Source organism: Malus domestica, chromosome 07, assembly GCF_042453785.1.
Source record: "Malus domestica chromosome 07, GDT2T_hap1".
Classification (NCBI taxonomy): Eukaryota; Viridiplantae; Streptophyta; class Magnoliopsida; order Rosales; family Rosaceae; genus Malus; species Malus domestica.
In genome coordinates this window covers 12987130-13003330 of record NC_091667.1, presented here as the reverse complement: position 1 = coordinate 13003330, position 16201 = coordinate 12987130, and the positions used below count along the sequence as shown (strand labels likewise).

The window sequence follows — 16201 nt, the reverse complement described above, 5'->3', positions numbered from 1 at the left end:
TGTTGAGCATCTTTGCAGCATGTTGATGATTGGAATGGGCCTCGAGGTACAGCTTCAACCAATGACTATTAACTTTGAACTTTGTTCCTTTGACATTATGACGAATCTCCACAGTATCGTATGGAATCACATTCATAATGGTAAATGGTCCAGACCACTGAGATTTAAGCTTCTAAGCGAATATTTGAGGATTGAATAAGAGGACTTTCTGGCCAATGAAAAAGACTTTCCTTTGAATATGCTCAACATGACTCTTATTGGTATGCTTCTTGTGATTTTTTAAGTTTACATGAACTTCATTATGAAATTCCTCCATCTTATTCTTCTCACTCGCACCAGAATTGTGGTTACTGGAGTCTTCATATTCATTTTTTTTAAACCACTTTATCAATAAGATCAATACGACAACAATCTTCAACTTCTCTTGGACATTTGACATCCTCAAATACCTTAAATTTTTCTTCTCCTTCTCCAACTCTCAATGTTAGCACACCTTGTTCCACATCAATTAATGTTCTTGCAGTGATTAAGAATGGGTGGCCCAAGATTAATTGAGTCTCAGAATCTTCTTCTATATCCAACACCAAGAAATCTGCTGGAAAAATTAGCTTGCCCACCTTCACCAATACATCTTCAATTATTCCCTCTGGATATGCAATTGATCTGTCTGCCATTTGCAAAGAAATAGTAGTGGGCTTAATCTCACCAATTCCAATATTCTTAGCAACAGATAAAGGTAATAAATTTATACTAGGACCCAAGTCACATAACACTTTTTCAAATAAATTAGTGCCAATAATGCATGGAATTTTGAAACTCCCTCTATCTTTTTGCTTAAGCGGAAGCTTTCTTTGAACAATTGCACTACACTCTTCAGTTAACTGAATCTTCTCATGATCATTGAATTTTCTTTTCTTCGAAATGATTTCTTTCATAAATTTCGGATAGTTCGGCATTTGCTCCAGAGCATCGGCAAAAGAAATATTAATCTCCAACTTTTTAAACATCGCCAAGAACTTGGTATAATTCTCATCCAATCTATTCTTCTTGAGCCGTTGCGGAAATGGGATAAGAGGTACATATCGCTTCACGGTAGGGAGAAAAGGCTTAGGGAACGGCATGGCTGCAATGATTGATTATGGTGAAGCTTTTGAAGTGGTTCCCAGTATGGCTAGCGGCTGTACAACATCTAACAGTGGCTGCTCCTCGTGCAACAGTTTCTACCTTCGCCTCCTCATTGTTTTTCTCAAAATCAACTGCGGTCTTCACCTGTTTCCCTTTTCGAAGAGTGATTGCCATTGCCTGCTCTTGATTTCTCGGATTAACTTCAATTTGGCTTAGAAAATAACCTTTTTCTCTAACAGTTAAAGCATGAGCTAGCTGGCCTATTTGAACCTCCAAATTTTTTTATCGAAGCCGCCTAGTTTTGAAGAGTTGTCTCAGTTTTTCTTATAAATTGATATGTAGTGATAGAAAGAGTGTTCATGTTACTAGCAAGCTGAGCAATCATATCTTCCAAATTATTCTTCTTCTCTTGAGGTTGAAAACCTGATGATGGCTTTTGCACATTCTAATTGTTGACCCATGAGAGATTTGGATGGTTTCTTCATTCTTGATTATAAGTGTTGGAATACGGATCGTTACCAGGACATCTGTAAGCATTCACCATGTTCGCTTGCTCTTGAACAAATTCTGGAAAATCAACACTATACGGACAACCAACTGTGGCATGACCAAGAACTGCACATATTGAACAAACCTCTTGAGCTGGTGCTCTCATATTCATAGAAATCAAAGTGCCCAATTTACTAGCAATCGCATCGACTTGTGCCTTTGAAGCAAAATTAGTAGAATTATTAATCTCAAAAACTCCACCACGCCTTCCTCTTGCTTCAGAATGTTGCATTTCGAGTGCTAGACTATCAAAAAGTGCTTGACATTTGGTTGGAGTCTTGTTCTTAATTGACCCCCCTGCATAATTGATAGGAGCATATTTATGCGACTTAGTTAGCTTGTTTCTTGGCATTTAAGTTGTTAGTTCGTAGTTATTTTAGTGTTTTAAGCTATTTTCGAGTGTTTGTATGTCCAAAGGGTTAATGTGGCAAAGAAGTGCATTTTGGAGCATTTTGGAGCATTTTTGGGCATGAAATGGATAGCATATGCTTGGAGCAAAAGGAATGGACGAAATTTGAAGTTTATGCATCATCCTCTCCCTATAAATAACCATTTTAGCACACTCATTTCACCCAACACATTCACCTACCACTACATACACTCATTTCACCCAACACATTCACCTACCACTACATCCACTCATTTCACCCAACACATCCACTCACCTACCACTACATTCACTCATTACAACCACCTAACACATTCACCTACCACTACATCTACTCATTTCAACCACCCAACACATTCACCTACCACGACATCCACTCATTACCACCACCCACTACATACTCTCCCTAGCCTATAAATACATTCATCCACCCTTCATCATGGGGGAGATCAATCCAAAACACACACAAATCATCTACACAATTCTCCGCTCTTTGCCACATTCAATACAACATTCATCCAAACACATCCATTCCTCCATACAAACAAACCTTCAAACACTTACCAACATCTTGTGCCATAGCAAAGGAAGGGAAGGAAAGTGCTTGGACGTGCTTGCTGTCCAACTTGGATCGTTGGAGCATTTAGGTGTTTTCTTTCTTTTGTTTCCAATGTTTAAATTCATTTTCTTTTGTTTTGTTGTGAATATAAGTGGCTAAACCCCTCTTGGCTAGGGGTGATTTCAAAGCCATGATTATGTGTGTAATATGATTTGATAAATTCCAGTTATGAACTCTTGAATCGTAAATGCAATTGGCTTAACTATTTGATTGATAACTTATTTGTATTTGTTAATTAAGGGTCGACACTTAATTGGCATGCATAAATCCGTTGCTAGAATATAAGGCAGTTTCACATAATCGTTACAAACTTATATTCACATGTAGTGAAGGTCGCTTATAAACGATCGCGTTAAGTTTAATTCTAGCATGAGTAACATGATGTCATAGTTGCAAGTGCTTTGTCAATGCTTATGATTTTCATTAAACGTAATGATCTTTGATTGTATCTCTATTATGATGTCATGTAGGGAACTTTAGAAGAATGTTTTGGGTTGTCGAATGATGTCATCCAATCCAATAAAACAAGGAAAATCTGAGAGTTAACTAGTGATGTCATGGTTAATTTGGAGCATTGTCGTCCATAATTCAATGAATTAGTAACTGGAAATCAAGTTATTTGCATACATGTCATGTGTGGAGAAAAAGCCTCTAGCTATCCCATCCATCATCTTATTTCTCAAATTTATTTTACAATCTGTCTAATTTTTCATACTAGTTTGTTTGTTTCAACTTCATCCAAATCAAAACCCCCATTTTAGGTTCTTGTTTCAAAGTGTTTCAAATGTGTTTTAGTTTGTGTTTTTAAGTGTTTTGATTCAAGTAAAAGTCAATTTTCGTCCAAAGTTATTCCTAGTGTCTAGTTTAAGTTTATTTAATTGTTTTAAGCTGTTTTGATTATTTTAAGTTTGCTTTGAGTCTTGTGAGTCTTGTTAAGTGTTTTTAAGTTTAGTTTTATGTTTTTGAGTCAGTTTAGAGGTTATTAGCAAGCCCTCCTAATCCCCGGTCCAGAACGATCCCTACTTATACTTATACTACAATTGTCTAAAGAGGGTTAAATTTGTGTGTTAAGTTAATTTTCGCATCAAGTTTTTGGCGCCGTTGCCGGGGATTAGCAACTTTGCTAATCCCTTGTTATTTCTTTTTGTTTATTTTCATGTGTTTTTTGTTCCTAGTTGCTGATTTTACTTGTTTTCTTGTTTTAGGTGGTTTATGACTCGAAGTTCTCAACCTGTTCATAAGCACATCTTTGACTTTGACGATGATTTTGAACGAACTTTGAGACGAGCAAGGAATCAACAAGATCCCCAACCATCTCAACCTGTACCAGATCTTGAAGAAGACAAAGTAGAAGAGCAAGAGGAGGCCACGACAAGGACTTTTGAAGAAGTCCAAGATATGGCAGTAGACAATCGAACAATCAAGGAGCTTTCCGCTTCGGGATTGGACAATGCTCTGCCTTTATGCATTCAATATCCAAGGGCGGCCCAAAACAAGACCGACGAGTTCGAATTAAAGTCCAGTTTATTGCATCATGTTCCTAAGTTCCATGGGTTGTCCATGGAAGATCCTAATAAACATTTGAAGGACTTCGAGGTTGTTTGTTCGAGCATGACCCCTATGAATGTTGATGGGAGCATTCTGAAAATGAAAGCTTTTCCCTTTTCTCTCTTGGAAAAGGCTAAAGATTGGTTGTATAAGCTAGCCCCCGGAACTGTCACATCATGAGAGAGTATGAAACGGGCATTTTTGGTGAAGTTTTTCCCAACTTCTCGAGTCATTCTACTACGCAAAAGGATTAGTGGCATTCAACAAAACCAAGGTAAATCCTTTCCCATTTACTATGAGCGTTTTAAAACCCTTGTTGCTTCATGTCCACAACACCAGATGAAGGAGAAGCTTCTTCTTCAATATTTCTACGAAGGGCTTCTACCAATTGAACGCCAAATGTTAGACGCCTCAGCGGGAGGAGCTTTGGTAGACAAAACACCCATGGCTGCCAAGACCTTAATTACTAATCGAGCATTGAATGCGCAACAATATGAAGGCGTTGGTCAAAGAGACAACCCACGGCAGCAACAAGTTAATGAGGTAAGTGCTATTTCCGAAATTCAAAATCAAATGGCTAATCTTACTACTCTTCTTTCACAGGTGGTTGAAAAACCAAAAGAACAAAGTGTAGCTGCTTGTGGCGTGTGCTCAATGAATGGACATCTAACGGATAAGTGCCCTCAATTGATCGAGAACGGAGGGTGGGAATCTGCCAACACCATGGGTTTTGGGAGTCAAAACCAACCAAGGAATGATCCGTTCTCGAATACATACAATCCAGGTTGATGAGATCATCTAAATTTGAAATGGAGGGAGCCCCAACAAACCCAACAACAAAGTGTAATCAGACAACAACCTCCGGGATTCTATCAAAGGCCGTATGCACCCGCACAACCCCAAACACAACCTGCCCAAAATAACTCAGGTTCGTCTTTTGATAATGCTCAAGTTATTCAGTTACTAACTACGTTGGCGAAGGGTCAGGAAAATCAAGCCAAAGATATGCATAATTACACCAAGGAAGTGCAAAATCAAGCTCGAGAGGTGACTGAATTGAAGACACAGATGGGACAAATTGCTGAGTTCATGGGGCAATTTAGTAGAGAGCCAGGTAAGTTACCTAGTTCGACGGATGTGAATCCAAAGGGATGCTTCGAATCTGCCAAAGTCATCACCTTGCGAAGTGGACAAGAAGTTGGATCTGATCCCAGCTCATCTAAATCCAATCAAAAGGAAGACGAAAAGATGCAATCTGAGGAGAAGGAGCAAGGCCTGCCCTCGACAAGGATTGAGCAATCTTTGCCGCAGCCACCTACACACCCTAATTCGACCACCAAAGGTAAGTTGAGTTCAAATTCCATGACTTCTAATTCCATTCCAACCAATGCACCATTTCCTCGCAGGTTTATGCAATCAAAGAAGGATGAGAGTGATAAGACATCCTTGACACATTTAGAAAGGTGCAAGTCAACATTCAACTTCTAGATACAATTAAAAAAGTCCCCAAGTATGCTAAGTTCCTGAAGGAGCTATGCACTACAAGGAAGAGGGCTTCAAACAAAGAGGTGGTAAGGGTAAGTGAGAATGTCTCAGCTGTGTTGCAACGAAAACTACCTCATAAGTGCAAAGATCCAGGCAGTTTTACAATTCTTTGTGTTATAGGAAATACTCGCTTTGAATCTGCCATGTTAGATCTAGGTGCATCAATAAATGTCATGCCTTATTCAATATATGCATCTATGAACTTGGGAGAATTAAAAAATGATGGAGTGATCATTCAACTGGTCGATAGATCTAATGCATCTCCAAAAGGTGTTTTGGAGGATGTTTTAGTGCAGGTGAATCACCTAGTTTTTCCGGCGGACTTCTACGTGCTTGAAATGGAAGACTTGAACCATTCCTCTCAATTACCAATATTACTTGGCCGACCATTCATGAAGACTGCCCGTACAAAGATAGATGTATTCAAGGGAACATTGACCATGGAATTTGATGGGGAAGTTATTGATTTCAATATTTCTGATGCTATGAGATATCCTCATGATGGTCACTCTTGTTTCTCTATTGATGTGATTGACTCTTGGGCATAGGAATTCCTTGATGATTTGAATGAGGATGCACTTGAAAAGACTCTCACGCAAAGCATTGGACTCAAAAACGAAGGGTTAGCACTTAGGAATGCACACGGCAACAACAAGGAACATCTTGCCGTGCCTATTCAAAAAGAATTGGTGGAGATAGTTGCTGCCCTAGAGTCAAATCCAAGGCATATTGGTAAGTCTCCTAACCTAATTTCAATTCCCATTTCGACTAACAAGTTGCTTCCTTCTGTAATCCAGCCCCCTTCCCTAGAGCTTAAATCATTACCTAGCCATTTGAAATATGTGTTTTTGGGAGAGCAAGAGACGCTGCCCGTCATCATCTCTTCTTCACTCACTGCACAAGAGGAGGACAAGTTGGTGAGGGTGCTTTGGGAATACAGAACTGCCATTGGGTGGACATTGGCCAATATCAAGGGAATTAGCCCTACCACTTGCATGCATCGAATACTCTTGGAAGAATGAGCCAAACCATCTAGAGAAGCACAACGTCAACTCAATCCACCCATGATGGACGTTATGAAGAAGGAAATCATCAAGCTACTAGATTGTGAAGTGATTTACCCAATTTCTGATAGCCATTAGGTCTTGCCGATCCAAGTTGTTCCTAAGAAGTCCTGCGTCACTGTGGTAAAAAATGAAGATAATGAGCTTGTGCCCACCCAAATCCAAACCGAATGGAGAGTTTGTATTGACTATCGGAAGCTCAACACTACGACAAGAAAAGATCACTTCCCACTGCCCTCTATTGATCAAATGCTGGAAAGGTTAGCCGGTTATTCATTTTATTGTTTTCTTGATGGCTATTCGGGTTATAATCAGATTGTGATAGCTCCTGATGACCAAGAAAAGACTACCTTCACATGTCCCTTTGGTACCTTTACTTATCGACGCATGCCATTTGGGCTATGCAACGCACCAGCCACATTCCAAAGGTGTATAATAAGTATTTTCTCAGAATTTGTGGAAAAGATCATTGAAGTGTTTATGGATGACTTTAGTGTCTTTGGTGAATTATTTGATGCATGCTTGAATAATCTTACTCTGATCTTACAACGATGCATCGAAACTAATCTTGTCTTGAATTGGGAAAAGTGCCATTTTATGGTAAAACAAGGTATAGTTTTGGGGCATATCATATCAGAAAAAGGGATTGAGGTTGACAAATCTAAAATAGATCTTGTACGTCATTTACCCTCTCCCACTTCGGTGAGGGAGGTTTTTTCTTTTCTCAAAAATCGCCCAACCCCTTTACCGTTTACTCCAAAAGGAAGTAGCCTTCGAGTTCAACAAGGAGTGTGAGACCGCTTTCAAATCCCTCAATGACATGTTGACTTCGGCCCCCATCATCATGCCACCAGATTGGAGTCTTCCATTTGAGCTAATGTGTGATGCATTCGATTATGCCATTGGTGCTGTTTTAGGCCAAAGGAGGAAGAAACAGCCTCATGTCATCCACTACGCTTCCCGAACACTAAATGATGTGCAATTGAATTATTCTACCACTGAGAAAAAACTTCTTGCAGTTGTATTTGCTTTAGATAAATTGCGTTCATACTTACTTGGCACTAAAGTGATTGTATATTCTGACCATGCAGCGTTGAAGTACCTCCTCACCAAGAAGGAGGTCAAACCAAGGCTGATTCGTTGGATGCTCCTACTTCAAGAGTTCAACATTGAAATAAGAGACAAAAAGGGGAGTGAAAATGTGGTGGCTGACCACCTCAGCCATTTGGTGTATGAGGATGACTCCTTACCCATTCTAGAGACCTTCCTTGACGAACAATTACTGTCCCTAGAGGTAAGTGAGCCTTGGTATGCTGATTTGGTCAATTATTTGGTCACAAAACAAGTTCCTAGCACTCTAGATAAATACAAGCATGATAAACTCATAAATGATGCACGATTTTATGTGTGGGATGATCCATATTTGTGGAAGTATTGTCCTGATCAGATTATTCGTAGATGTGTGCACAAATCCGAGTTTAATTCAATTTTTACATTTTGCCATAGTTATGCATGTGGGGGTCATTTTGGCACCCAAAAGACAGCCCTTAAGGTTTTAGAGAGTGGTTTCTATTGGCCTACATTGTTTAAGGATGCTAGAACATTTTGTATAACTTGTGATAGATGCCAAAGAACAGGTACAATCGGTGCCAAAAACCAAATGCCGTAAACCCCCATCTTTAATGTGGAGATCTTTGATGTATGGGGTATGAATTTCATGGGACCCTTTCCGCCCTCATATGGTTTTACTTATATTTTGCTAGCCGTTGATTATGTGTCGAAATGGGTGGAAGCCAAAGCCACCCATACTAACGATTCTAGAGTGGTGGCAGATTTTATCAAGGCTAACATCTTTTCCAGATTTGGCATGCCGAGGGTGTTCATAAGCGATGGGGGCTCCCACTTTTGCAATCGCACCATTGAGGCGCTGTTTAAAAAGAACAATGTGAAGCATTGGGTTTCCATGCCATACCATCCTCAAACAAGTGGCCAAGCCGAAGTCTCGAATAGAGAAATCAAGCAAATCTTGGAGAAGACTGTTGGGCCAAACCGGAAGGATTGGAGCTTACGTTTAGATGATGCACTATGGGAATATCGCACTGCCTACAAAACACCTCTAGGGATGTCTCCATTTTGACTAATCTACGGCAAGCTGTGTCACCTACCTGTGGAACTGGAGCACAAAGCGCACTAGGCTGTGAAAACATTCAATTTGGACTTAGATGCTGCTAGAATGAATAGGAAGCTCCAACTGAATGAACTTGAGGAGATACAGAATGAAGCCTATGAGAATGCATGAATTTACAAGGAGAAAACAAAGGCGTTTCATGACAAAATGATTCGGGGAAAAACATTCTCAATTGGACAGAAATTGCTACTATTCAATTCCCGTCTATGATTGTTCCCTGGTAAGTTACGGTCTAAGTGGATTGGGCCATTTGTTGTCACTAATGTTTTTCCCCATGGTGCAGTCCAAGTTAAAAGCTTAAGGAACGGCGACGAATTCAAAGTGAACGGGCATCGCCTGAAACTATACTATGAGAGTGATGTGGGGCAAATTGTGGAAGAAATCCCACTCAGTGCCGTGGGCCCTATCCAAGCTTAGAAGGAAGTTTCGTCCGGCTGCAAGACGTTAAAGCAAGCGCTTCTTGGGAGGCAACCCATGTTTTGCGTTGCTAAAAACCTTCCCTTTTCTGCAATTTTATTTTTCCATGATTGTCATTTTTATTTGTTGCTTGTTTAATTGTTTTTTGTGTGGGTTTATTTTTGAAACATTGACATATATGCAAGGTATTTTACATTAAAATTCGTTGAAAAGGAATAGGAGGCAGAAAAATACAAGAGGGAGCCTTCACAAAGGCTGCTTAGAAGAAGTCTCAGTAGTCGGCGGAGCCTCAGCAGTCAGCGGAGCCACAGAAGGAGAAGGTATCAGCGGTTGATCATTTGGAGCTTCACTACGCGGTACAGCCCCAGAAGACGAAGGCAAATGTTGTTGGAACAAACCCACAAACCTCTGATGATCAAGTAAAATCTGACCATCAGATTCCTGCATCTGGTCAATCTTCCTCTTCATTTTTGTAGCATAGTTATGTGCAAGCTTGTGCAACTGTTTATTCTCATGCTTGAGCCCCCTAATCTCCTGTTTGAGACTCATCACTTCAGCCGCCAATGATTCAACTTGACGGGTTCGAGCAAATAGACGTTGGGCCATATTAAACACAGAACCCGCACACTACACACTGATAGCCAGAGAATCCTTAACAGCCAACTCATCAGACCGTTTGGAAAGTAGTCTATTATCTTTAGGACTGACAAGGTTTCGGGCCACCACCGCAGCAGTCATATCATTCTTCATCACCGAATCCCCAACGGTAAGAGGACCAGTAGAGGATATGAAGGATGGGCGCCATATCTTGTCTGGAGAAGGCATGGATGCCTTTTCACCAAGGTTCAAGTCGGAGGGGCCAGACATTTTCAAAGGTGTTGAAGAAAGAAGAGGTTGGACAAATCGAGATCTTAGAAGTGCAATGAAGGGAGTTTCTATGGGCAGAAATTCAAGTGTGCTTAGAAACAAACTGCTTATCCTCTATAAAAATCAGCACTCGACGGGATTTCAGAGATCGAAGAGGCAAGCTCAGAAATCAAAGAGGCCAATTCAAAAATCGAAGAGGCGCTAGCTTTCTCAAAAGCTGGGCTTGCTTAGAAACCACGGGCCATCCTCTATTCCAGATTTATCCGCACTTGTCACATGCAACCTCTGCACTCGACGGAGCTCAGAAATTGAAGAGGCAAGCTCAGAAATCGGAGAGACATTTGCTTTTCCAGACATGTCAGCATCTGTCACATGCACACTCAGCTCGCGGAAATCCCAGGCAATTTGTCGAAGCATCGATTTCAGATATCGAAGAGGCATTTGCTTTTCCAGACATGTCAGCATCTGTCACATGCACACTCAGCCTTGCGAAAATTATGGGCAATCTGTCGAAGATTTATGGTGACATAGAAAGCACGTGAAGATTACTATTCAATCATCCAATGGTTGCCGACAAGAGTGAAAGAATAGTACTGGTTATTAATTCATATAATGTCGACCTTCACCCTCCATTGCAAGGCAGACATACATAACCCTTCTTCATCTCCGAGAATGCCTTCCCAACAAAGCTTCTCGAGTCACTCAGTGTTCCTTATTCCCTAGGATACCTCTGCAAACAACTCATCAAAAGCAAAAGTATTTCATATCATGAAGGTTGAAAGCAAGAGTATCTCATATCATGCTTTCTCCCTGTCTTTCTCCTTGTCGTTATTTTTCACCTGCGAGACAAGGAGAAAGAGAGCAATCAGCCAGCACTTGGTATCAATCTTCCGATCTGGAACCGACTGCCTAGAACCCCTTTTCTGATTGCTTACCTAGCCTTTCTCTCGAGTACTCATTTTCAACATCTTATGCTTCCTCAAGCTACCACATTTGCCTGGGGAACATATAAGGGAAGTGAAAATGATACCTCGAATCATGTGGAGATAATGTGCTAATCCATCCTTAGCTAGGGACAAGGAGAAAGAATGCAAATGGTCGGCACTTGGAAAGATTGAAGAAAGAAACAGACCATCACCTCTACCTCGTGCCTGCCTACCGTGCAGAAGAAACAAGCAGAGAAGAATGAAGACTGCACAACCAAGGAACTCTAATATCCCTCGCTCAGAATTCCAAACCAGTTCGAGATCAAAGCTATGGAAAGTCAACAAGATCATCTATCTCCAAAACTAGATTTGCATTCTTAAACTCTACTATGTCTGGTTTTTACTTTGCTATACTTGTCATGTTTATTTGTTGTTTGTTTGTTTGCTTGTTTTTGTGTGAGTTTATGCTTGAAACATTGAGGACAATGTTTGATTTAAGTGTGGGGGGGGGTAACCAAGTTGTTTTGCATCAAATTCGTGGGAGTTTATCACCCATTACTTCTAGTGTTGTTCCTTGCTGTTTTTAAGTGTTTTAAGCTGTTTTGGAGTGTTTTAGTGTGTTTTGACATAAAAATCCGAAAATCTCATAAAAATTTGAAAAATTGTTTTGAAAAACCCAAAAAAAAAAGAGTTGTTTTTGTGTGTTTATTTGTGTCTTAGGGTACCTTCCAACACAATGATGAGGATTTGGTTTTTAATTACATGACTGTTAAAGAAAGTTATAAACATGAATGAAAATTTGATTTACTCTTTGGTGTATGCTTGGTTATGGTTATAATTTATGAATTCACATGCAATCATAAAGGAAAAATCAGTTTTTGTAACATGCTTGAAGGAAGGAACTCAAATGAACGCTACAACCTTGTGAGACTTGAGCCTAAACGTTTATTTGGAGAGTTAATAATCTGTGCATCATTGTTTTCTAAATTCATTGCATGATCTCATTATTCTTAGCTTGGTTGCTACTTAGAAGGCGTTTCATCATTTAGTTCCAAATGCTAGAACTCATGCCTATTTCATTCAAAGCATGCTATTGATTTGCATAACACATATTCAAGATGAAGTTGTGTAGTGACCACCAAAGCTAAATTGCCGTGCCCTTATTTCATTATGTGTTTAAGTTTAACCCCGTTGAGCCTTGTTAAGCCTATTTTCTTTGTTAACCCACACTATCCTTACCTAGCCTAGTGTTAGGACCATCCATACCCTTGTTCTTGAAGCATATTAAACCATGACTTAAAATGAACTCCTTTTTTATCAATGTATTGCAGAAAGCAAGTGTGGGGGAAGTGATTCTTGTGTGTGTGTGTGTGTGTGGCAGAGTCCTTAATAAGGCATGGGTAGAAAAGAAAAAAAAAGTATGAAAAAGAGCTAAAGTGATGTTTGTTAAAGAAAGGGTTCAAAACATTGAATTCGGCCCTAAGTGTTGCATAAATCTTCCCTTTGTAATTAAAAGTTGATTCGGCATTCTAAAGTGATTTCCAAGTGTCTATTTCATTGCTTTGCTTGCTATCGCTTTAAGAACGTTTGTTATCCCTATCCTTTCTTTGTTTGCCATTACCCCCAAGCCCTATTACAACCCTTGACTTCAATCTTGAGTGTTGTGTGTTTCAATTTGTGGAGTTCGAAATTGGTATGAGCATATGGTGTCACTGGTTCTCACATCTAAGTAGTAGCATTCCATTCATGAGATCATATCTAAACATGCTTAATAACTCCAGAAAATTGCTTTCTTTGTTATAACATATGTGAGTCCTAATCTTTCGTGTTTACATCAATCTTCTCACATATACTAGTGTAGGGTGTGTAGTCAGAAAATGTGTGTGAAAATAGAGAGTATCTTGTAAGGAATTGAGCAAATTCTCTAAGGCATGTTACTACATTCAAAACATCGTTTTAATTGGTTAATTGTGAACTAGTAAGTGGTGACTGTGATTAAGTATCTGCTCAAGTGTAAGGATGACCAAAATCTGTAGGAATGATGATTTTTAACACGTCATGTTTCATTAAAAATCCCTGAGGCAATTGTTGGAAGGTCTAGGTTGTGTTTTGTTTTGTTTTATTTTGCTCGAGGACTAGCAAAAGCTAAGTGTGGGGGAATTTGATAGGAGCATATTTATGCAACTTAGTTAGCTTGTTTCTTGGCATTTATGTTGTTAGTTCGTAGTTATTTTAGTATTTTAAGCTATTTTCGTGTGTTTGTAGGTCCAAAGGGTTAATGTGGCAAAGAAGTGCATTTTGGAGCATTTTGGAGCATTTTTGGGCATGGAATGGATTGCATATGCTTGGAGCAAAAGGAATGGACGAAATTTGAAGTTCGTGCATCATCCTCTCCCTATAAATAACCATTTTAGCACACTCATTTCACCCAACACATTCACCTACCACTACATACACTCATTTCACCCAACACATTCACCTACCACTACATACACTCATTACAACCACCCAACACACTCACCTACCACTACATCCACTCATTTCACCCAACACATCCATTCACCTACCACTACAACCACTCATTACAACCACCCAACACATTCACCTACCACGACATCCACTCATTACCACCACCCACTACATCCTCTCCCTAGCCTATAAATACATTCATCCACCCTTCATCATGGGGGAGATCAATACAAAACACACACACATCATCTACAAAATTCTCCACTCTTTGCCACATTCAATACAACCTTCATCCAAACACATCCATTCATCTTCACATCCATTCCTCCATACAAACAAACCTTCAAACACTTACCAATACCTTGTGCCGTAGCAAAGGAAGGGAAGGAAAGTGCTTGGACGTGCTTGCTGTCCAACTTGGATCGTTGGAGCATTTAGGTGTTTTCTTTCTTTTGTTTCCAATGTTTAAATTCATTTTCTTTTGTTTTGTTGTGAATATGAGTGGATAAACCCCTCTTGGCTAGGGGTGATTTCAAAGCCATGATTATGTGTGTAATATGATTTGATAAATTCCAGTTATGAACTCTTGAATCGTAAATGCAATTGGCTTAACTATTTGACTGATAACTTATTTGTATTTGTTAATTAAGGGTCGACACTTAATTGGCATGCATAAATCCTTTGCTAGAATATAAGGAAGTTTCACATAATCGTTACAAACTTATATTCACATGTAGTGAAGGTCGCTTATAAACGATCGCGTTAAGTTTAATTCTAGCATGAGTAACATGATGTCATAGTTGCAAGTGCTTTGTCAATGCTTATGATTTTCATTAAACGTAATAATCTTTGATTGTATCTCTATTATGATGTCATGTAGGGAACTTTAGAAGAATGTTTTGGGTTGTCGAATGATGTCATCCAATCCAATAAAACAAGGAAAATTTGAGAGTTAACAAGTGATGTCACGGTTAATTTGGAGCACTGTCGTTCATAATTCAATGAATTAGTAACTGGAAATCGAGTTATTTGCATACATGTCATGTGTGGAGAAAAAGCCTCTAGCTATCCCATCCATCATCTTATTTCTCAAATTTATTTTACAATCTGTCTAATTTTTCATACTTGTTTATTTGTTTCAACTTCATCCAAATCAAAACCCCCCTTTTAGTTTCTTGTTTCAAAGTGTTTCAAATCTATTTTAGTTTGTGTTTTTAAGTGTTTTGATTTAAGTAAAAGTCAATTTTCGTCCAAAGTTATTCCTAGTGTCTAGTTTAAGTTTATTTAATTGTTTTAAGCTGTTTTGATTATTTTAAGTTTGATTGGAGTCTTGTGAGTCTTGTTAAGTGTTTTTAAGTTTAGTTTTATGTTTTTGAGTCAGTTTAGAGGTTATTAGCAAGCCCTCCTAATCCCCGTTCAGAACGATCCCTACTTATACTTATACTACAATTGTCAGAAGAGGGTTAAATTTGTGTGTTAAATTAATTTTCGCATCAATAATTCTTCACTTCAGCTTTGCTTGAAACTATTAATCCTTTATAAAATATCCGCATGAGAACTAGAATAGGCAAACCATGATGCAGACACTGAATCAACAAATTATTGAATCTCTCTCATGCCTTAGAAAACGTCTCATCTGTATGTTGAGTGAACTGCATGATATTATCTCTAAGGGTATCGGTCTTCTTAGTCAAAAAGAATTTCTCCAAAAATTTATTCTAAATATCGTTCCAACTTGTCAAGATTCTAGGCTTTAAAGAATTCAACCAAGTCTTCGCTTTGTCTTTCATAGTGTACGGAAAGACCTTCATCCTGAGATGTTCCTCGGTGACTCCTTCTACCAATGCCATGTTTGACACCATATTGAAGATATCTCTAATATATGACAATGGATCTTTAGTGCTCATGCCATCAAAAGAAGGCATCATATTAAAATGGATAATCTTCAATTCATAATTCCTTGCAGCTGCAGGAAGAGCTATGCCTGACGGTGATTCTGGAATGGTTGGAATATCAAGATCTCCCATCATCTCATTCTGAACTAACGCCATCGTGCTCTCTTACTGCTTTTCTTTCTCACTGACTTCTCTTTATTCTCTTCGAATTTCACGGAGTTTTTTCTGGTTCAAACTCAAGTAGTAAACAATTTGACGAATGGGTACCAAGCATTCACCTTCAAGAACCAATGAAAAAAAAATGAGAATGCATTGAGAAAATTAATCAAAATAAAAAAAATGAAAATAAAAATAAAAATAATTGAAAATCACAAAAGTAAAATTAAATTAAATTTGATCCGAGGCAGCAGCGCCAAAAAATTGTTGTTGATAATTGCAAGTGTACAATCGTCCAAGTAATATAGTGATAAGTACAGTGTCGTTCAAACAAGGATCGGATTAACCTAAATTTACTATTGAGATTGACTCCAAACTAAACGTAAATATAAGAAGGATTACGTTGAAAAATTCAACTATGCAAAGAAACGAAATGAAAGTAAAA

General features: G+C 38.9%; 1 protein-coding gene and 1 non-coding gene across 2 annotated transcripts; one reads left to right on the top strand and one right to left on the bottom strand.

Annotated features, from left to right (window-relative positions):
- Positions 1-374: 374 nt before the first annotated feature.
- Positions 375-1121, bottom strand: LOC139197716 (uncharacterized). The gene has a single exon (XM_070825666.1). The coding sequence runs from the start codon at positions 1119-1121 to the stop codon at positions 375-377; it is 747 nt and encodes a 248-aa protein (XP_070681767.1).
- Positions 1122-15274: 14153 nt separating this feature from the next.
- On the top strand, positions 15275-15381 carry LOC139197903 (small nucleolar RNA R71). Its single transcript, XR_011583283.1, has one exon. It is a non-coding gene; the product is annotated as a small nucleolar RNA R71 (small nucleolar RNA).
- Positions 15382-16201: the final 820 nt, after the last annotated feature.